The sequence below is a fragment of the Scardinius erythrophthalmus genome, assembly GCF_964197995.2.
Source record: "Scardinius erythrophthalmus genome assembly, chromosome: 17".
In the NCBI taxonomy this organism is placed as follows: Eukaryota; Metazoa; Chordata; class Actinopteri; order Cypriniformes; family Leuciscidae; genus Scardinius; species Scardinius erythrophthalmus.
In genome coordinates, this window is record NC_138237.1 from 38,324,211 (window position 1) to 38,348,354 (window position 24,144).

At 39.2% G+C, this 24,144-nt stretch overlaps 1 protein-coding gene across 1 annotated transcript in view; it reads right to left on the reverse strand.

Moving 5' to 3' along the window:
• Positions 1-3,631: 3,631 nt before the first annotated feature.
• jade2 (jade family PHD finger 2) overlaps positions 3,632-24,144 on the reverse strand; it is a 62,036-nt gene continuing 41,523 nt past the window's right edge. Inside the window, 5 exon segments of the mRNA XM_081391783.1 lie at positions 3,632-6,026; positions 9,486-9,614; positions 21,515-21,632; positions 22,434-22,916; positions 23,711-23,827. Of these exon segments, the coding sequence (XP_081247909.1) occupies positions 5,362-6,026; positions 9,486-9,614; positions 21,515-21,632; positions 22,434-22,916; positions 23,711-23,827 (1,512 nt within the window). The 3' untranslated portion in view covers positions 3,632-5,361.

A 24,144-nucleotide genomic window follows, 5' to 3' on the forward strand; every position in this document is an offset into this window, starting at 1 on the left:
GCAGTTATGCAATGTCACATGAGCAAGTGTGCGGATTTCCCAGATATCAGCACGACTGCAAATGTGAAATTGATTTTCATACATTTTAGACACAGTATTGTCTGTTAAACAGCGCCACAGCAGAACCGTTTCGGGTTTCTGAGCGACACACAGCAGAGCTTTGTTACTGAACTAATCTGTTTTAACAAATCAATTGAGTGAATGATTCAGTGACTCACTCATTAACTGTGACTTGCCTACTGGGGGTTTTAGTTTCCTATTTAAAGTATTTCATTTTTAATATTTATACATCCCAAAAGATAAATAAAACTGTCTGCACACTTGAATCCTTACAGCAAATTTAATAGCCAAGCTTTCGGTCAGACGACCATCCTCAGGGCATACGTATGCCCTGAGGATGGTCGTCTGACCGAAAGCTTGGCTATTAAATTTGCTGTAAGGATTCAAGTGTGCAGACAGTTTTATTTATCTTTTGAGATCTTCAGTTTTGTTTGTCTGGCACCTTGTCTTTCGTGAGTGCGGTGTTACTCCTTCAAAATATTTATACATCCAAAAGTTTTTTTTTTAAACATTAAACTCATTGCATTATTCACGCAACTGTAATTGCAGTGTAAATTAATTCACGCCACCTCTAAACGGCATTGAACAGTCGGTGTAAATACAACTGAATTCTAATAATACATTCTGTCACTGGTGCAAACTACCAGAATATGAAGAATATGAACGTTTTCGTGAGTCAGCTGTCCATGACAGGCCTAAACCATAAACTGTATAAAAATATGGACATAATCTGTGACGTCACTTTTTGTGCTTGATGTTTCTGAAGAGCATTTTTGAAGCCCAAAGTGGGCGGAGCCGGCCGTCGCCATCTTGGTCGCGCGTCACTCCCGGATAACCGAAAATGTGCAGCGAGGCGGATTAGCTGAGGTGACGTGATGCTAACAGACAGCAGACAAACGGCTAGTAGTGACATTAGCAGCAATTCACCTGTCACTCAAGTGGCCACGCCCTTAATTATGCAGAACTTTAAGGCTTAAACGGAAGAGTTATAAAAATATTCACCCCCCTCACAGTCGTCATAAAGGGCAAAATTAGCTATATAGACCAAAACCACTTTGTGTACCAGGATGTAAACATGTTTTTTTCTGCTGTAAAGTTGGGCATTTTAACATGGGGGTTTATGGGATTGACTCTTTTCTGGAGCCTGTCTCTAGTGGCCAGTCAATGAACTGCAGTTTAAGTCACTTCCGTGTTGGTTTCAAGAGAGACTGGAAGGTTACCGCTTGGCCTAAACTAGCCATTATCTAATTATTGTTAGCAGGAAATATTAAAATATTTTTTGTCAATATCGCACACCCCTTGATGGTTTTGATTACCAGCAGCCGCCAGTTATAAATGAACGCCAGCAATAGAGACAAAAGAACAATAAGTGCAAAGATGTCGAGGTGGATAGCTCAATAACAACACATCTGCCAACAAATACAAGATCTACTCTGTCATTCTCGCCCTGTTACGCTGTGGGAGGAAAATGATTTGCACAGAAGCTGAACATTTACAGAGATTACGTAGAGTATATGTTATAGTTTTGGTACAACGAAGCATGAAAAAGAAGCATGAACTCTTGCAGGCGGCTGAAACTATTTCACTAAAGGCACAGTATTTCCATGACTGAACCAGAGAACGGCAATGACCAGCATCTATGATTAGTTCCTATTAAAGCAGCTGAGATACATGAGATCTGTACAGGTCGCTGTCTGTGGTCAGACAGCGTCACGATTTAAAGGAGTAGCTCTCTTCAGAAGTAACATTTCCTGATAATTTACTCTCCTCCTCGTCATCCAAGATGTTCATGTCTGTCTTTCTTCAGTGGAAAAGCAATGAAGGTTTTTGAGGAAAACACTCCAGGATGTTCCTCCATATAGTGTCTTCAATGGGGTCCAATGGGTCGAAGGTCCAGATGTGAGTTTCAGTGCAGCTTCAAAGTCTCGACACGATCCAGCCGAGGAATAAGAGTCTCATCTAGACAAACCAGCGGACATTTTATAACAAAATAAACATTTATATACTTTTTAACCACAAATGCTGGTCTGGCACTGGCTGTGATGCGACACACATTACGTAATCAGGTTGAAAGGTCACGCGTGTTCCGGTTTATAAATGTTGAATAGATGTAGAACAACTTCAAAATCGTCCGACATTGTTGTTTGACCTTTTAATTACTTTATTTTTTTTGTAAATTTTTTATTTAGTCTCTGCACATTCGCTTTGTAAACGTCTTGAATGACCTTTCAACCTGATTACGTAATGTGTGGCGCATCACAGCCAGTGCCAGACCAGCATTTGTGGTTAAAACTATATAAATGTTTATTTTGTTCTAAAATGTCCGCTGGTTTGTCTAGATGAGACTCTTATTCCTCGGCTGGATCGTGTCGAGACTTTGAAGCTGCACTGAAACTCACATTTGGACCTTCGACCCGTTGGACCCCATTGAAGACACAATATGGAGGAACATCCTGGAGTGTTTTCCTCAAAAACCTTCATTGCTTTTCCACTGAAGAAAGAAAGACATGAACATCTTGGATGACGTGGGGGAGAGTAGATTATCAGGAAATGTTCATTCTGAAGTGAGCTACTCCTTTAAGCCAATGAAGAGTGAGAACGAGGAGTTCGTTCTTCTCACTGTGGAGCCGTTCCAAACCCGTATGACTCTTCTGTGGTTCACAAAATGACAACCACTTGTTTATCAGAAGACTAGAACACAGCACACCTTTGGTAACAATGCGGTTCGCAAAATGTCACAACGGTGAAAGGGAAGGTTTTCAGTCAATAAAGACTTACATTTTGACTGGAATGTAGCGCATGGACGACAACGACTTTTTTGGACCCATTTACTTCCTCTGCGTGGAAAGACACATTGATACGGGTTTGGAACGACATGAGACTGAATACATGAGGACAGAAGTGTCCTAGTTGGGTGAATCCCTCAGGTGTGCAGAGAGAACACACACTCTTGCTCACGTACGCGACATATCAGTTGGTTTTGTCTCGTGAACAAAACATTTCAGGACAGAGCATCAGACTTCATCACGTGTGTGCTCGATTGATGATGCGATCCAGGAGTGTACAGGTGGACGTCAGTGCAGGTCGAGATCTTCGGAAGATCAGGACACAAGGTTTACATCCACTTCAGAGCATATGCTGACTTACTTTTCTTTGGCATCATCATACAATAATAATAATAAAATAAAAAAGCCAGAAAGAAAAGAAACTCAGTGTTTCATCATTCCTCTCAGATCCGCACAACACACTTGCCAAAGAAACATGGAGTTGTCGGTGAATGTACAGGTTTTAACTCTTCACATGATTGCGATTACTTCTTCTCTTTAACCCTGAGATAAACACCATGAGTTGATTCATTAGACGTCACGAATGTCATTAAACTGAAGAACTGACTGACGGATGTTGGTTTGTGAACAGCATTTTTGCTAATGCAGGATTGATGATTGTTGGATGCTGTTTTCTAGGCACCAAGAACATCTACGGCCTCAACACTTTCATACGAGCTTTCGGACCATTTCTGATTGCCTTCATCGTGTTAAAAAAATGTTTAGACATGCGGATTATTGGGGGGGTGGGGGGCTTACAGAAGGCACGCTTTAATGGAGAATGACAACAGTTTTTTCTGGACAAATGGACCAAAACAAGTTCGAATCTCACAAAAAGTAAGAAAAAGGTAAGACATTATATTTAGATTTAACAGGGTCACACCGTCACAAGTGGTCGAGTGGAGGTTGCCTGATGATTTTTAATGTGATTACCTCTATGTATTGGTATCGAAAAATTATCATTTTGGTATTACAAATTTCGTGTTACACAGACGTTTACGGAAACCTCAGTATTGACTCGAGATGTTCCTTGAAACAAAAACAGATTTTTAGAGTACATTACAAAATACACAAACATATGTAAACATTTTATACAAAATGCAAAGATCACGACCACTCAGGGTTCAACTTCACGGTCAGGAAGTATATAATCGGAAGGATATGTAGGCCATTTCGGTGTTTTGAACGACCTGGTGGCAGAAAATAGTCTCGGCATAGTAAACATAGTGTTGGCCCAGATCCGACTCACATCTGGGCCGTGTGAAATCCATGTGTTCCAGATCTGGGCCGACACTGTGTTGCTGTGCTGTATTACAAGAAATAATGGGTAGCGGTCGATGGAAGCCACAGAATAAACAATTAAAAGTTCTGACTTTTTTTTCTTGCAATTCCGAGTTTATAATACTTAATATCCAGACTTTTTCCCCTCAGAACTGTGAGTTCATGTATTTTTTTTATATAAACTCCCAAACTCCCAAAAAGTCTGAATTGTGAGATAAAAATGTTTAAGGTTTAAATATTACCCTCATGTGGTAACTGTAGGGCTAATATGTGAATATTATGTAGATCTATTGTTTACATCAGATTCATACTTTAATAGTAGGGTAATCGTCACAGATGTTATCGGTCCAGTCTGTCCGTTTATTGGCTTGCAACCATAAACATCTTCTGTTTCACTTAAAAGCTCGTGTTCGACGACGGTTGTTCTGCCGACACAATGTGTGTGTGACGAAACTGTGACGTCTGCTCCCAAATGGTTTATCATGCACATGCAGAACGTCAATTTAGAGGCTTTGCTTTAATATTCACAGATGCAACTCTATTGGCTGTAAAAATTAGTTTAAGATTTAGCTGGTAACAAAGCTAGTTAGTGGAAATCTGGGGGGAAATAAAAATGGCCAGGCAACCAACTCTTTTGGACCACTTGAGATAGGCTGACCCAACTGTGCTCAGATCTGTCCACTGGCACACACACGTACACGCAAGGATTACGCTGAAGCGGGCCTTGCTCGTGATGCTGGCACGTCTAGACTCTGCCAAAGCGAATGGATATGACGTGTGCTACATTCCCCAACGGCTATTTGTGCTTATTTGTGTCATATTTTCTCTTGTAAATCATTTTAAAGTAGCCACATCCTCTGAAGACACACAACATACATGTTCATTCAAAACAAACACAACCTGAACAGACGTTATAATGCCCACGTCATTGTCCCAGTTCCAGGACAGATCCTATTGCTTCCCAAAAGGACACATCCAACAGTGTTCATTTCGACTTTTTCTTGTTCCTCGTTGTTTTGTCAAGCACAAATGGTTATGGTTGCATAAATGTAGGCGACTGGCTAATATACTCTAACAGATAAAACAGGGATAAGAACGCTAGCCATTACAGCTGAAGTTCTGGAAACGTATGCATTGAGAAACCGAGCCTCGTTCTGATGACGTGACAACACTAAAGCGACATCCAGGAATAGCTTTAGGAGGCGAGCACGCTTCGCCGCACTACTTGCTCCTTCCCAGCATGCAGTTGGGGCAAGCGTAACTTTCGCCTGGACGAACGAAATTCAGTGTCACTCTGTTCTGCGTCGGAGAAATAACCATCCGTCTCAGTGTCCGGTGCAGATGTGCTGTTCAACAGCGAAGTTTCACTCTTAGACCGTGACTTGCCTTGTCTAGGTAGACGTAGACGCAAGGCCACCTGCGAATCCGTTTCCCCAGTGCCATCCCAAGACCCGTGCTCCTCGGAAATGTGGCACGAGTCCATTTTGGAAATGGCTGGTTGAAGCGGGTCTGGCCTGGCTTCGCTACGGCTGTGCCGGTGGAACGATCTCTCTCCACGTTTGGACCAAACCTTGCCTTTAACCGTGGAACCGGTCCGAGGAAGCGAGGCGGATTTTCTGCGGCTGCGTGGCACGCCTCTCGCTTTGCGTCCCAGCTGAGGAGTTTTCCAGGTGGACTTCATGGAGTGGTCCATCATCAGGCTGAGCAGGTTCTCCTCGCCCTGCAGGAGGCTGGCAGACGGGTCGTCGCTCTCTCCGGAGAGAGACCACTGGCTCAGCATGTTATCGGCAGTGATGTGAACCGACTGAGCCAGCCAGCTGTCAAACGGCGAACCGTCCAGCGGGAAGGATTTGGAGAAACCTGTGGAAAAGACGTGCATTAAACAATGAGTGGACCGATCGTTCGTTTGTCTGTGTCTCAATGCACAAAATTGGTTTTTGGTGTGGTGTAGTGGTGCAACTGATCACTAAACTCACGGTTCAGATCATATTATGGTTTTTGAGTCACGGATCAGATCATTTTTTCAGACCCGGGGGGGAAAAAAAGGGGGGGAGGGGGGTTAATGCAACTTTGCTTTTCATTTATTACTTAAATCTCACTTTAAGTACTTCGATAGCACTGCAAAAATCTAGCTTTTAATAATTACACTTTAAAGACAAGTGAATAGTCAAAATACAAGAACAAAATACACAAATTACAAGCATAAGTAAATACAATATAATAAAGGTCTAACAGTACTACTCAGGTACAGATATGTAATCATTAAATGTAAAATAACACTATAGTGTTCACTGCATAAATTTAATATAGTTTAATCTTTGTTAAAGATGTGTTTTGTTGTTTGATTAACATTATTGACACAGCAGGAATATTAGGACCGAATGCACGGATCTAATATACTGATACACATCCCATTTCTTTCTCACCTCACTTAAGACATGACCAACTGCATTTACGAGAATATTTGCAGAGACGGTCATTTTAACATAATTTTTATGTGTGTGTGTCCAGCCTCTCTCTATGTGTGCGGCTGTACGCTCAGATAACGGCGTTCTCTTTCGTCTCTCTGGCTTGAATGTTTTAAAATCGCTTGAATGTGTAGCTATTATGCCAGCCGCAGCTGGAACCAGCTTCCAGAGGAGATCAGACGTGCTCCTACAGTAGTCACTTTCAAATCCAGACTCAAAACACTTCTGTTTAGCTATGCATTTAATGAATGAGCACTGTGCCAATGTTCGTCCGACTGTTTGTACTGTACTGTATTTTATTTTTTATTCTTCTTAACTGTTTTAATTGTTATTTTAATTTCTTCTATGTAAAGCACTTTGAATTGCCATTGTGTATGAAATGTGCTATATAAATAAACTTGCCTTGCCTTGCCTAAATTGTCAAGAAAAAACACATGCAAATGATACATTGGTTAAACTTAGCACTTAACCCACAAATCACAAGCGTGTCGAACCGTGGGGCAGACGATCCGTACGGTTCGCGGATCAACTGCGATCCTAGTAGGGTGTTCAACCTGGCTCCTGGAGGACTACTATACCAGAGTCTGAACGATTTGGGGGAAAAGATATTGAATTGCGAATTTTCTGCAAAAAATTGTTTGTTTGTAGGACTGCACAATTTGACCAAAAGGTTGTGATTATATATCAATATTTCCGGGCTGGGCATTGACACAAATTTCACAATTTGATCTTTAACCAAAAGTCTGCATTTTGATTCGATTTCGATTCAATATCGATTAATTGGGGCCTATCAGGTTCAGTACATGGCAAATTTCCTCAAGGAAAAAAATCTCTCAAATATATATACAGCGGGGGACATAAGTATTGAACACGTCATAATTTTTCTCAGTAAATATATTTCCAAAGGTGCTATTGACATGAAATTTTCACCAGATGTTGGTAACAACCCAAGGAATCAGTATATACAAAGAAACAAACAAAAATAAGTTCAGAAATTAAGTTATGTGTAATAATGTGAAATGACACAGGGAAAAAGTATTGAACCCATGAAGAAAGGGAGGCGCAAAAAGGCATGGAAAGCCAAGACAACTGCTGAAAACTTACAGTAATTAAAAAGCAATCCAACCCCCTGTCCGTGGAAATTAATAACAGCTGGTTCAGTCCCAAATGATGGCCTACAAAAAGGTCTCATTGCCAAGGTGTCACACAAGACACATCTCATGATGGGTAAAAGCAAAGAGCTGTCTCAAGACCTTCGCAACCTAATTGTTGCAAAACATAATGATGGCATTGGTTATAGGCGCCATTCTAAGCTTCTGAATGGTCCAGTGAGCACTTTTGGGGCCATAATACGGAAGTGGAAAGACAATAATTTCACCATAAATTTGCCTCGACCAATGCTCCCCGCAAGAGATCTGACAGAGGAGTGAAAAGAATAATCAGAAGAGTTGTCCAAGAGCCAACACCAAGTTGTATGGTGTTTTTAGGGTAATGTGCACTGCCATTTCCCCTCCAAATATGGTGTGTATTATGGCATCCAAACAGTTCAATTTTGCTCTCATGTGACCACACTATATTCTCCCAGTATTTCACTGGCTTTTCCAAATGTTGTGCAGCAAACTTTAAATGAGCTTCAACATGCTTTTTTTTCAGTAATGGAGTCTTGCGTGGTGAGCGTGCATACAGGCCATGGCGGTGGAGTGCATTACTTACTGTTTTCTTTGAGACAACAGTACCTGCTATCTGCAGGTCTTTTTGAAGCTCTCCACAAGTGATCCTTGGCTCTTGGACAACTCTTCTGATTATTCTTTTCACTCCTCTATCAGAAATCTTGTCTTGGCTTTCCATGCCTTTTTGCGCCTCCCTTTCTTCATGTGTTCAATACTTTTTCCGTGTGTCATTTCACATTATTACACATAACTTAATTTCTGAACTTATTTTTGTTTGTTTCTTTCTATGTATGGCGTACTTGGGTTGTTACCAACATCTGGTGAAAATTTCATGTCAATAGCACCTTTGGAAATATATTTACTGAGAAAAATGATGACGTGTTCAATACTTATTTCCCCCGCTGTATATATATAGTGAAAGATCCTGATGTGACGGTATAGACTGAAAAACAAAAAATGTTGAGAACATCTGCTGTATTTACTTTTGGCACAACAGCCAACACAAGTCTGAAGTACTTTGTCTTGCCTAAGAAACATTAGAGAAAGAATTTTAAAGTCCCCCTGTGGTGTAAATCCAGCTTTTAATGTTGTTTATGTGTCTATGTGGTGTTTTAATATGCTTTAAGACAAACCATGTGTAAATTCATAAGTCGACACCATTGCTGAGTATTTCCTCCTTAAAACTGCAGTGAACCAAAGACAGTCTCAAAAACACGCTTTGAAATTGCTGGTGTTTCTGACGTCACAAACTACCTTGTAACCAATCAGATCAACGTGTGATCGTCAACCAGTGGATCTCTGAGCTGAGTGAGTGAGTGGAGGCGGGGCTCATTTGAATATTCATAGAACCACGCATACTAAATGAGGCAAGAGTGTCGAGTTACATTCAAGATATATATTTTTTAAATATGTAATTTTGGTGATCAAAGATTAGTTTTAAGGGGTAAAATGATTGACTACAGGGGAACTTTAAGAACCATAAAAATGCATTTTAAAAGCGCAGCTGAATACTGCTGGTCAGTGGATTGAATCAAACGGATTCATTCTGTTTTAAAAAAAAAAAAGTTTTTAAATCCAATTGAATTGGCCATTCACATCTCCAACAGCTGCTCATCTCAGACAGCAGAAGTCTTTTTTGGCAGATCTGTACAGACGATGAAACTGGAGGGCTACACACTTACCCAGCTGTGTGAACAGAGAGTTGTCGTCTGATTTCCATTTGTCCTTTTTTTCTGGACTGCTCTTCCTCCTTTCTTTCACTCGTTCCCTGACTCCATTGCGATGAATCTTCTCCCCTCTTAGATTTTTCTCTATGAAGTGCAGAAAACAGAGTATGCAATACACTTAAAACGAGAAATTAATCCTCCCCGGCAGAGCTGAGAAAGTAAATTTGAAGGGTGTGTCTCAATCAGCTCCCGAGCTCGTGAATCAGTGTATCGTGTTCATGAATTCGGGCATTGGTAAAGGACAGTAGAGGACGCTGGCTCACGACACATTGGGACAACATCCTCATTGTACAACATCAACGCAGAGTTTATATCTTTCTGACATTACTTGTAATGTTATTTAAAGCACAGTATGATAAATAATTTGCTTGTTACATATCCGTGCGACATTTCAGCCGTTAATAAATGATAAATGTTAGCTAGATTTAGGGTTGGGAATCGAATACTTGTTATAAAATTAAAATTTCGAATCCTCTCATCGATTCCTTTGTGAGCATTTCAATATGACTTTAAACCATTCAAGTGTGAGTGTTTTCTGTGCTGCACACACATCCAAAACGCGCTCACAGAAAAAAGTAATTAATGTGATTTTAAACCATTCAAGCGCGAGTTACACTGTTTTTTTCAGAGCTGCAGGCGTGTAACTATATTGTGCAGCTCTTAAAGTGACAGCAGCCTAATATTCCTGCTGCCGTCTCTATAATAACACTATAATAACACTAATATTCCTGCTGCCGTCTCTATAATAACACTATAATAACACTGTTATTCCTGCTGCCGTCTCTATAATAACACTGATATTCCTGCTGCCGTCTCTATAATAACACTGATATTCCTGCTGCCGTCTCTATAATAACACTAATATTCCTGCTGCCGTCTCTATAATAACACTAATATTCCTGCTGCCGTCTCTATAATAACACTGATATTCCTGCTGCCGTCTCTATAATGACACTAATCAAACAACAAAAGACAAAGATAAAACTCACTAGCTGTTTTTGACTGAATAACTTTTTTAACTATATACAAAATGTAGACTTCATTTATAAAGTGCAGTGTTATTTTACATTTGATTAGTTTCTGATCCCGAATACCGGGAAATCTTAAAACACTGTTTATTTCAATCGTATCTTTGTTCAGTTGTTTCTATTTGTTGCGATTGCTAATTTTTTTATTTGTTCTATTTTAATAACTGAGTCTTTAATAATGACTGAAATGTATATTAGTTAGCCTAGTTGTTTTTCTATGGTGTTTTTAAACCACAGGCAAACGCTCCTTATGTAAGTGTTCTTTAGCCTGTTGATTTTGCTCATGATATTCAGCAACAATTAAATGTTTTGCAATAAGACTAAATGTGAATGATATCTAAGTTTTTTTTTTTTTTTTTACCTTATTGGAATAGAAATTAGGAATCAATAAGAATTTTAATCTGTAAGTAGAATCGAAATCGTTAAAATTCAACTAGCTAGCCTGTCTAGCGGCGCATGTTTATGCAGAAATATAATTAAATAATGGTTTATATTTTTAAGAACATCTATCACGTTTTGCGTTAAGTGCAGTGAGCCGGCTCAGTTTCGCGCTTCAGAACTTCCGCTTAGAGAACATAGTGAGCATCGATGCTCCCTGGTTTTCACAGTGCATTGTGGGACTTTTTAGGGAGCGAACATTAAGGATTCTGCGATTGAGACGGCCCTTGAAATGGCTAACAGTGCCCTGACTAGTGAACTAGGGAACTGATTGATACACACCCAAATTATACACCCAGTGCTTCTAAATCTCAAACATGTCACCACACACTGTGAGTGTTTCCCTAATCTAACACACCTGGTTTAGATCATCAGCTCATAAGTGGAGACTGTAAGACCCGGGGCTGCTTGCATAAACATGGCTATTATGCTAAGACAGTGTCTAAAGTTCTAGTGTGACCCACTATCAGTTAGTCTGGGGCAGCCAGTCTAACTTTTCGGTATCAAATTAGACTAATCTATGTTTTTATGTAACCGACTAAAAAAAAGCAATGAACAGTCTTAAAGAAATTTTTTTTATGTCTAACTCGTAAGACTAGTCTTAGCGGTTTATGCAACCGGCCCCAATTGAGGACAAAAGGAAGATATGCGATCAGAGTAGTCAGGGTCACACGCACATACGCCTTGTAGAGAACACCAGACATCAACAGTCCACAAGAGGGCGCAAGGCATTACTCAACAACAAACAGCAACCTGTTTTATTGCTCATTGCAAAAGAACAAACCTGGCTGTCAACAAGTGCATTTCATTTTAAACTTCATGTAAATTTAGTCAGTGTTCATTCCAAATTAGTCAATTTTACTAAATAAAATTGCATCTAATAATAGTCTATAAAACATTTTAGTTGACAAAATTTTACACCAAATATTTCATCATTTCGTGTATGTAAACGCATGTCAACATTTACAATAAAACGTGTGAAAACTGTCCTGGCTGATTAATAATAATATGAGTACACTACTATGAAATACAATATTTAGTTTGTTTTATATTTCAGTTATTCATCGTCCATCTTTTAGTCCATTGTAACTGAAAGAGCTCAATCACAACGTGATTTACACATTTTGCACAACACTGCGTTCATATCTGATTAAAACATGTGAAAAGTGCACATATTCATACTTGTAAAAGAGCAATTATGTGTCACAATTCCCTATGTCTCTGATTTCAAGGACTCTTATTTTGATATTCTTTCGTATTCAGTTCCTGTGTTTTAGTTTCAGTTTCCATTGCGGTCTTGTTAGTTGCCATAGTTATTCATTGTTTCATTGATTAGTCTCACCTGTTACTCATCATCTGATGTATTTAAACCCTCAGTTGTCTTGTGCTAAAGTTTTGTGCTGGTGTTTCTTTGTATCGTTCCTGATGTTTATTCAATTCTTCTGCTTCAAGCCTTAGTTTGGATTAGTCTAGCCAGGGTGTGACACTGTCAGAGATTATACTATGTACTTACTGAATGAAACCTTTAACGTCCAAAGACTAATGTGAAGGGCATGGCAATTTTATTGTCATGAAATTAAATATTGGTGAAAAATTCTCGCATCAGTAGGAATGATTTTCAGTTTGAACAGGCAAAATAATTTGGAACATGACACCGTAATGCCGATATTTTTGGCATGCCAACTTTGGTTTCCTGGTCGGACTGAGATTTTGATGGCATGGCCTGACTCGACTACATTGACTCGCAGATACCAGCCAGATTTCTTACCGGCTAATTGACTTATTTTAAAAATTACATTTATGGAAAATATAGTATGATCAAGTTTGTTTGTCCACAGTTGTAAGGCAGAAAGACTTTAACACCTTACTATCCTTTATTTTTCTTTTGCTGCACTCTCTCCTTCCAATAATTGCAAGAAACCTCAGTTACTCATTTATAAAAATTACTCCTTTGAACTAGCACTGACGGCTTGGGCTGTTTCTAAGCAAGACACCAGGAATATCCAGGTATTCCTAGAAGAATCCACCAGGAAAATAAACCCTGATTCATGGCACAATCAGCCACGACTGTCATGCAACGCCTCCACATCTCACTGCAGTAAATCTCTGCACCAGTTAATGATAGTTGCTCGAATGTGATGTCATCAAGAGGCATGGTCGGTTTACATGTGCGCCAATGATATGATTATTTGTAATAATTAGAGTGGGACTCAAACTGAAATAAGATGTTTACATCATAAGCAAACCTCTTCACATCCATTTACATGCAGTTTTCCATGAATGCAATTATAATAAATAATTATTTACATGTACTTTGATGCACAACATAAAAAAGTTGGTCTCAAATGCAATATGTGTTGTACTTAAATTATGTTGTTTATCTTATTCATATTACTTTAATATATATCCATATACAGTACCTGTTGTTTTTCATTTTTTATTGCTTTATGTTTCTGTTTAATCTTGTTATATGCCGTGTTGTCTCCTAACAAGATAAGAGAATGTCTCCATCTCAAGGTTTTTAGCATCACATGATGATGTTGTAAAGCGCATATAATATTACTTCAGACAAAGACAGATATTTAACAGATTATTCAGCAAGCTGTTTATTTTTAGCACCATTTTGTCTCCTGCTTTCTGCTTTTACCTTACTTTGCGTATTTTTATGGTGTAGTTACTAATATATACCTACAATACCAATTGAAAAGAGGGCACAGACAGCCAAGCAAATTTCAGCAGCTAATAACTTAAACTGTGATTGTGTAATTTGGCTGATACGTAGGGTGTCTTACATGAGGCTGTAAATCAAATCTTGTGAGAATCGGCCACAGGGTGCCACTAAAGTAAGCTAACAGACATTTTCTAATATATACAGAAGAGTACAGGCAGAAATAAGCATGCCATTTTGCTCTGAATCTTCCAGTCATAGGGATTAACATTTCTGCAAGACACATGATTTTTTTTTATATTTTTTTTTTAAACACTCATCCTGGGCTGTTTGTCTAAACTTGTATGAAATTTGGTATGTATCATCTGACAACCACAAGACCAGCCGAATGCCGTGAGTGTGTGTGAGAAATCAGGAATGGTGAGAGAACATTGAGCTTGGTACATTTTTCCTTCAAACCAAACTTGGATCTTCAGCCGACAGTTTAAATCCCGTCCGGCTAGAGCTCTTCCCATAATGTTTACTCATTAGGTCAGTAGATGGTCTTTTGTGGCTGTTTGAACACAAAACACAAACTCTAAAATGTTTTGAGCTTGTCTACTTTCACAACTTCCAGAAAACGCATTCGACCGGATTGCTTTCATAGTGTAAATGCTCATGTGGTCGAATGCGTTTTCAATGTGAATGAAAGTGGACAAGCTCAAAACGTGTTAGACCCCGTTTACACCTGTATTTAGTGTTGTCCACTTGTGATCCGATCTACCAAAACACACAGCTGTAAACAGGGTCTAAAGGATGTGTTTGTAAAAAATGTTTAACTTTGGCAATTGATTCCTATAATAATAATCCTTGGACTCCAATAATTACCATTTGTGGCTGTTTTTATTTGATTCATTTTAAACATTTCCCCAATTTGATGTTTATTGCTATAAAGCAACAAAATCACATAGATCTGGTAACAGGGTTGGAAAAAATGGCAAACCTCATAGACAAAGTATAGAAAATAAAACTGACCAAAATGTTTAGTTTGAGCTAGGGCTGGGCAATATATGATATTTTTCACAATTTTATTTTTCCATATTGATCGATAGTAATATTTATCATGATGTATAATTTTATAATGCTGCCAGCTTGAAAAGTATCCTGACAATGACTGAAGCCTGGAGATACCTAAAGGTTCATTAATTACATTTTAGAATATAGTTTATTAACATAAATCGAATAACAATGTAAACTTTTAACTGTGCACACATGCTTTCCTGCCTTAAAGCTGCAGTCCGTAACTTTTGGCGCTTTAGCGGTTAATAAACAGAATTGCATGCGTCTTGCGGAAGAACATTGTAGCCGGAGCTAATTCTGTGTGTTTATGTCTATGGCGAATCACACAGGTATGTGTGGATACCTGTGGATTCATGATGCACTCGCTTATCATATACATTTTAAACACAAAAAAGTTACGGACTGCAGCTTTAAAATAATTGAAGTTCGGTTGCCTTGTAACTTATTAAAATAGTGGCAGCAACAGTGACATCTGTAATATTTGAAGAGGTCTAACCTATTAGAGCTGCACGATTCTGGATAAATTGAAAATCACAATCTTTTTGTTTAAAATTGAGATCACGATTCTCCCACAATTCTGAAATGACAACTAAACAAAACAACACGTGATTTCCTGGAGGTCTGACAAAATGTCTAATGTCAAAGTCACAGTTCACACACACAGTTCAGTAATTTAAAGAACTGACCACCTCAATCTACATCCGAATGAAAAATGCAGGTAGTGACAATCGCATTTACAAAAATTAAATGCGATTAAATTAATTTAAATTGTTAATTGTAGGTATTTCAACCTGCATCAGAGATGTTTCTCTCTCCTGAATGTGCGGTGAAAGAAAATCACAGGGGAAGAACTATGAGCCTTGACTTGTGTTGCCAGATCTTGCTAGAAAAAGCCAACAACAAGCCCATAAAAAAGTTAAATAAATCAAAATGCTTTGATGAATATAATACCAAAATATCATGACCCGCACCTCCTCATGAGCTTTATGAGCTTAAACAAGCCCAAAAACACTTATAATAAGTGGACATGGCAACACTGATGTATGCAAGTAAAGTTTGTAGTTTTGAGAAAACAATGTTCATGCATAATTCATTAAAAAATCAATTAAGTCACTGAAATAAGGCCATAAAACACATAAGCCCCTTTCACACAGAGATTCCAGAACATACACGGATAATGTGTCCCGGGATTCACACTGCCAGTGATTTTCCGGAATCTGTGAGTGCGTTCACACACATCCCGTAAAAATCCCGTAAAAACACGTGACGTCAGGATGTCATCGCGATGGCACGTGCGTTAGGGCTGTCAAAATGGCTGAAAAGCTAAATTCGAATTTCTTTCTTAAATATTAGCAAAATTCCAATTACATTAGAATTCTAAAGGCAATAATTAACATTAGATTAAAAAAGAGAACTGTATTGTCTCCTACGCCCATAAGAGGGCCCAAGCGAGCGCAATAAACAAACATAAACCAAATCAAGCATCGCATCTGTTATTGAAATGAAATGACACTCACTTTTTAAAGTGCATTAACTTTTCAAACAATTGTTCTTAAATAAAATATAATTTCCTGCAAGGACAATTAGGCTACAATAGTGCATAAAACTGTGTTCGAGCATCACTAACCAGAGAAAACATGCTTCAACAGACGCTTGATGAACACACAACAGCAAACTGCCATTCAGAAACACTCCACTTCTAGTCACTACATCTATAGGGTGGGCCATTTATATGGATACACCGTAATAACATGGGAATGGTTGGTGATATTAAAGTCCTGTTTGTGGCACATTAGTATATGTGAGGGGGCAAAGATGGGTGGTGACCATGGTGGCAATTTAGAAGTCAGCCATCTTGGATACAACTTTTGTTTTTTCAATAGGAAGAGGGCCATGTGACACATCAAACTTATTGATAATGTCACAAGAAAAACAATGGTGTGCTTGGTTTCAACGTAACTTTATTCATTCATGAGTTATTTACAAGTTTCTGACCACTCATAAAATGTGTTCAATGTGCTGCCCATTGTGTTGGATTGTCAATGCAACCCTGTTCCCCCACTCTTCACACACTGAATGGCCCCCAAGGTCTCCCGATCTGACCCCCTTAGACTTTTATCTTTGGGGTCATCTGAAGGCAATTGTCTATGTTGTGAAGATACGAGATGTGCAGCACCTGAAACTACGGATACTGGATGCCTGTGCTGGCATTTCTCCTGCGGTGTTGCTATCAGTGTGTGAAGAGTGGGAGAACAGGGTTGCATTGACAATCCAACAAAATGGGCAGCACATTGAACACATTTTATAAGTGGTCAGAAACTTGTAAATAACTCATGAACGAATAAAGTTACGTTGAAACCAAGCACACCATTGTTTTTCTTGTGACATTACCAATAAGTTTGATGTGTCACATGGCCCTCTTCCTATTGAAAAAACAAAAGTTGTATCCAAGATGGCCGACTTCTAAATGGCCACCATGGTCACCACCCATCTTGAGGAGTTTGCCCCCTCACATATACTAATGTGCCACAAACAGGACTTTAATATCACCAACCATTCCCATGTTATTACGGTGTATCCATATAAATGGCCCACCCTGTACATATTGTTGGTCAAAAACGCCAAACGCTCATCTTGATCTGCAGCGAGTGCTGAGCGCTTTCTGTTGACAATGTTTCCAGCTGATGAAAACACACACTCAACTCTGACTGGTGCCAGGTGTGGTCAAGTATGTCTTTGCCAGCCGCACAATATGTGCATACATACCGCACGATTTTTGCCACCAACCGAGAGGGGTTTCGTCAGTAGGAAGCCTTTTCCCACCATTTATCAAATAAACAATGCAACCGCACCACGCCGTGCACTACTGTATAAGCTAACAGAAAAAAACCCAGCATCAGTTACGGCATCATGTCTCGCGCACCTCTTGACACACCAAAAATTCAAAAGCACGTTTTTTGCATTGAATGTGTTTTTTTTATTCATTAATTCGACGAAAATTCGAAATTCTATTTTTTTTTTTTTTGACAGCCCTAACGTGCGTCATCACTGCGACACACCCCTTACGGCATTGGTCCTGTTCACACAGGGCGCGTTCCGGGACTGATCCCGGCAATGTTACAAGGTCCCCATCTTGGCATCGATCCCGGCACGTGTTTGCGTTCACACAGAAGGCACTCTAGCAATTTTACGGCAATTTCCCGGGATCAACGCGCTGTGTGAAAGGGGCGACACTGAACAAGACTTTTGAGAGCTGGATCTTGCAGCCTAGAGATTTAACAATATATTGATTTAAATGTTTTAAGACAATTTTTGAGTTGTGAGGGAGTGTCGATGGCCATGAATCGATGTGATTCACAGCTGGGAAGACAAAAACCCTCCCCTAATGGTCCAATCAAGGTAAATGTGACCGTGAGGAACCAAAGAAAGAAGGTGAGAAGATTAAAAGAATGTGTTTTTTTCCCTTGTTTGTAGTTTATTTCAACACAACATAATCAATACACAATGAAGGTCAAAGACACATTATTTAACACACTAATCTAAACATAGACGTATGAACTGTCAAACACCTTTCCTGGAAACAGTTCCTGTTTGACTGAAGATACAAGTAAACCATACCTGGTATTTCCAACGTGTCTGCGGCTTCTTTCGCACGGAAGAAAAAAACTGCCCCACCATCAGTAGTCAGTGATTCACCATGTTCATGTAAAATACTAGTTCAATTTAGTTGAAAAACTTGCTGATGTTGGTACAGCGCTGTCATAGAAAAACAATTGGAAGAGACTCGTGTGAAAGTTTGAGTCCGCAGGACTCATCAGTAGTGTCTATCTGGTCCCTGTATTAAAAAAAAAAGAAAAAGAAAAAAAAGGCGTGTGAGCATGCTGATATTAGGAGAAACTATATTACTGCATTAGTAATCACTATTAATTTTACCCATTCATAACAAAAACATGATTTTTGTAGTCATAGAGGCACGCATGCTTTGTATTTATTATCATATATACAGTACAAATCATTTTATATTTTAGAAATTCAATTATTATCATCAAGTTATAAACGTGATATTTGCAAACAGTATTTCACAGAAAACACTAGTCTAAACATTCATCATATTACAGTGTAAACAAATTAATTTTATATCGTATTATGTTTTTTTATTATAGAGCAAAAAACCCGCTTTATATTCATTAGATGCAATGAAAGGTTGCTTATCTTTTATATTTCAAAGTTTCACTCGATTTCACACTTTTCAATCTGGCGATATAATAAGAAGGAAAAGGGAAATACCCAAATAGTAAAATGTGTAAAAGTTTATGTAAAAATAACACGCTAACTAATGTGAAAATGAATCACTTACTCGTCAGAAAAGATATCCTCCGCTGAATCAAGCCGCGCGTCGCATCGCACTCTTCTTCTTCTGAGGTAAATTCAAGGCTTATTCCTCACAGCGCGTCTTCTTCCAAACTCGATGAAAAGCAGAGGAAATCTGATGAAGCTTGATGCTTTGTTTACTGAGGTGACGGGGCGTTTACAGGCTCACGTGGACGATTACCGCATGAATGAGGTGCGCTGCGAGTGGGCGTGGCCACATTAATAATAATGAGCAGAGACTTGAGAAACTGTATCTCTAAAGGTAGATGTTTTAAGCATTTCACGTGTGTCTGTATTCGTTGAGTTTCGGTTCATATTTGTGATGCATTTCAGAAAGAAGATCATGGAGACTGAGACGGCAGAAAGCGCACCCTGTTTGTTTTCTTTATTTAAAAAAAAAAAACATTTTGTTGTTATTGTGATTGTACACAAATAAAAATAGACCCTTTGCAGTTTCGAATGATCTTATCTGTATGACAAGAAATGATTTTAGGTTCTTTCCGCTGGTATTAGGAAAAAATGCCTATGTAAACAGAACTCAACTCAGTATACTATAAAAATAGTAAACGCATGACAACATGTAACAGTGCTTAGTGAAAGTTAAAATCTAAGCATAATTGTATGTAACGGACATGTCAAATGACTGAATGGCTGTCTGAAACATTTAAATACTGTTCAGAAACAGAAAGTAGCGCAGCTGCGTTGTTTACGGGCTTACTGGGGTAAAGGCTGCACTTCTGCTGTTCCTTCAGCGAATGTGCCGTTTCATTCACTCGTTGCGCTGTGTGCTTTTCATCAGTATTGGGTTGTTTATATCAGAGTGCGGATGCTTTTTTGACGTAGCACACACGGCATGTTGCAAATATTAACCGGTTAATGGAAAAGTAATCTAAAAATGTATTCTAAAAATAAAACAAAAAGCACTGCTGTCATTAGTTGTTTCCAACCCTCTCCGAAACTGGTCATCTTCAAGCGACTGAGAGTTAAATATGCACTTTCCCACTTTGCTCGAATTTGCCCGCTCTCGTCTCCCAGGCGACTCATCTCTGGTGAGGTGCACACTGTGACATACTACATAATAAAAAGACATGTGTAACACAGTCAAGTTGCAAACTGGGTACTACCCAAGACTTGGTGCTACACAGCCTAAGGCCACATTTACACTGCAGTTCTTTATGCCCAATTCCGATTTTTTGAATATATCAGATTTTTTTGACGACCCGCTTACATCTTCTTTTAAAAGTGACCCAATCTGATATCTGCATTTACACTACACTTGGCGAAACTAACAAAAAACAACATTATGATATCAAGAAATCAGTTTCAATAGTACTTTAGGTGTTTAATTCATTGACATGGAATTCATAGAAACATTTTTAATACAATGGTTTAATCTTTATATCAATATAGTACAAATTCTTCAACACTTCTTCTATTTCTGCGTATAAATAACTTGAGCCATGAAGTGTAAGTGTAAATGCGGCCTAAATGCATATAATTAGGACTTTTTAATGGCGTTAAAATCATGGGATTCTAATTCGAGACTTTCAAGATTTTTTAATGCCCCGTGGGAACCCTGGCAAAATGTAAACTTTGTAAACCGGTCACTATGCTACACATGTGACCACATTCTCGTACTCTTGGTGTTGTCACTGGGATAGTACCTTTTCTGGTGATGGAAAATGTTTGTTGTGTTTCCCAACCGTCCGTCGGCATTTTGTTTGCAGACTGTCTGGGCCGGATCACACAGAACGCGTTTTTGCATTCCTCTGCGCTACTTTTCCACTGGTTTTCTATGTAAACGTGCTAGACGGATGAGTTTCGCGTCTTTTCGCAGCGTCGCATGCATGACACGGCATTATAAAAACACTTTAATAGAAGTTCAACTTAAAAAAAAACACACATTTTAAGAGCTTGTTCGAATGATCTTCATCTCGTGTTTCCGCAAAATCACGTTGTGTAATGCATTCTTACCTTTTTTTCAACAATTTCCTCAGCTTTGGAGGGTAACGCAACTTTGTTTCCCTCGTCGGCTCTTTGGAGAATGACTGGATGTTGTCACATTTATTTCTGATGTGTGATAGACTGGTAGGTTAATCCATTTAGAGTAAAAAAGCCCAGAGCTTATCATCGTTATCAACATAAATGATCGCAATCTCGATATCGTTATATCGTTTATCGCCCAGCCGTAGTTTGAGCACCTTCTTTCACTGACCATTTGTATAAATAGGAAAAATAATACATTTTTGAAGGGTCATTTTGAACCCTATTTTAGCCGTAAATGAACTTGACCCCCAAACACTGCTTAAAGCTCTCACAATCTACTCGTTTCCAGCTTAGATATTGTGCTATCAATTGAAACCGATAGATCAAAATATTAAAAGAAAAACATAAGAGATTGTTGTGAAGAGTTTCCATACCTCCAACCAGGTCCTTCTCTAAGAGCTGAATCTGCAAGGAAAAGATCTTCTCCTGCAGGTTACATAAAGAGTGTTTGATCCTCTCTCTGCGTGTGACCATGTAGCACAAGTTTCTGACCTGAAAGAAAACACACCAGTCACTGAAATAGCTATGGTTAGGAGTTAGCATGTTTCTATAAAACATGATGGAAAACCTTCATTATTCATAGTATAGGTGGGAAAGTCCTCTGAGAAAGTAAGTGTTGCCACCACGGTTCTGCCAGTGTATTTAACTCATTAACCTAATCAGTGACTAACCTTCATAATCAATAATATGTTCATTTGCTGAGTACCTTTACTGGTGAAAAGGGTTGGGCAACTTTAGTACTGTTTAGCTCAACCATAATCAAACACACCTGCACAAGCTAATCAAGATCTTCAGGATTACTAGAAAGTTTTTATCAGGGTTGAAGCTGAACAGTCTTGTTAAACACTGACCCCGACAAAGAGGTTTTCACGATGACGATACAGTATGAATAAGCTAGTGAATATTCCTGCAAACACAGTAGCGTCATTCCATGTCAAATCAAACAAATTTCAGAAACATCCCTGGCTCAAATTCTATAATTTGTTAATATTCTTTCTGAAGAAAGGCAAACATAGATAGTGATATATTAAAAAATATTAAATGTCACAGATATGTACTCAGTAATCCACTGTTTTGTAGAGGAGGGTCAAAATTACAATTTTCACCTGAGATTTAGAGCCAAATTACAGGGTGTAAAAATGACTTCAACTGTCAATTTTCAACAATGAAATGGAAATCAACTAATCGAATATTCGAAAATCATGACTCATCCCCAAATAATGCCTGAATAATAATGTTCAGGAAACCTGTTTGAAACGATCATTATAGATTACTGAGAGATGCCACACTCACCCTCTCCAGATCCTGACGCAAGTGAGTGAAGAGCTTGAGTCGTCGATACAGAACGTCCTGCTCCTGCTGGGCCAGATTGTCCACCTCGTCCCTCTTGAGGACCACCAGCGGCTGGTTTAAGTTGGCCTTTCGTCGCAGTTTCCAGTACTGGAAGAGGAAGTCCACGTGAGAATCTGGCAGCGAAAGGCTTTCCGCAACATCCTTGGGATCCACTAATCTGTAGAACTCATCTTCAAGCTCTTGCAGCTTCTGCTTGCGATGGCTGGCTTTCTCCCGTTCGGCTTGTTCCTGCTTCAGACGGTCCGAAAGCATGCCGGGAAGATCCAGGCGCGGTTCTGCACTCGCGCCGCTGTTCGAGCTGTGCTCCAGACAGAAAGATTTGAAGCGCACCTCGTCGTTCTCTGCCAGAGTGGTGCGCATCTCTAGTCCATTGTCAAACGCACAGGTCACATGGAAGGCCACGGCGCAGGATGGCATGGAGCACTGTGGAAACAGAACGGCACGCGTTTCACCTCAAAAACGCTTCACATTCTGTCATCATTTGCTCACCCTCGTGTCCTTCCAAAACAGGAAGGCAAAAGGAAAGATTCAAGGACCAAATATCATTACAGTACAACTTGCTAAACTGCGGAGTGAAAAAAGTTGAGTGACCAGATTTCAGCCATTATTCGTGAAAATGTTTAAAAAGTTTATGAATCCGACTGATCTGATTCTGGGTTAGGAAATGGGACACCACTTCTACACCATTACACGTCATCGCTAGCTCCTACGTCAAAGGAGATGCGCCGATGTTTATCACAAGAACATGACCGTAAATATGAACACAAGATTGAATGTCACAATTTCAAAAACACGCTTTGAAATCGCTGGTGTTCCTGACGTCATAAACTACCTTGTAACCAATCAGATCAACGTGTGATCGTCAACCAGTGGATCTCTGAGCTGAGTGAGTGAGTGGAGGCAGGGCTCATTTGCATATTCATAGAACCGCGAATACTAAATGAGGCGGGGGTGTCGCATTACATTCAAGCTATTTAAAAGCAAGAAGAAATCTGATCAAAGATGTTTTAAGGGATACAATTATTGACTACAGGGGGACTTAAAGATATTACAAACATTAACTTGATTCTCTGTAAGGCTGCATCGAAATAGCCTAATGTGTATTATGAAAAGCGCTATAGAAATAAATTTGACTGGACTTTATGAAGTAGCCAATCCTCCCTTAGTTCTTTAAAAGCATTAAAGCAGGTGAAAGGTTATTCTGCCTCGTCTCTCACCTGTATGCATGTGCCTGTGTGTTCCCGGCACAGGCTGCAGTACAAGGCCCATCGACTGGCTGGGATGTGTGAGACTTTTGTAATGGGCTCCATCTTCTCAGGGCAGCCGATGCTCACCTGTGTGGACATGGAAACAAGTCAGAAAACAAGTAGTAAACAATACGTAATCTTATCATGCATCTGCATAAATGTCATGAATAACATGAACTCCGTATAACTCATTACTCCTGTTGTCTGCTCGTGAGCTCCCCCTGTTGCTCTGAAGTAGTTTGTCTTGCCTAAGAAACATTAGAGGAAGTCCCCCTGTGGTGAAAATCCAGCTTTTAATGTTGTTTATGTGTCTATGTGGTGTTTTTAATCTGCTTTAAGACAAAGCATGTGTAAATTCATAAGTCGACACCATTGCTGAATATTTCCTCCTTAAAACTGCAGTG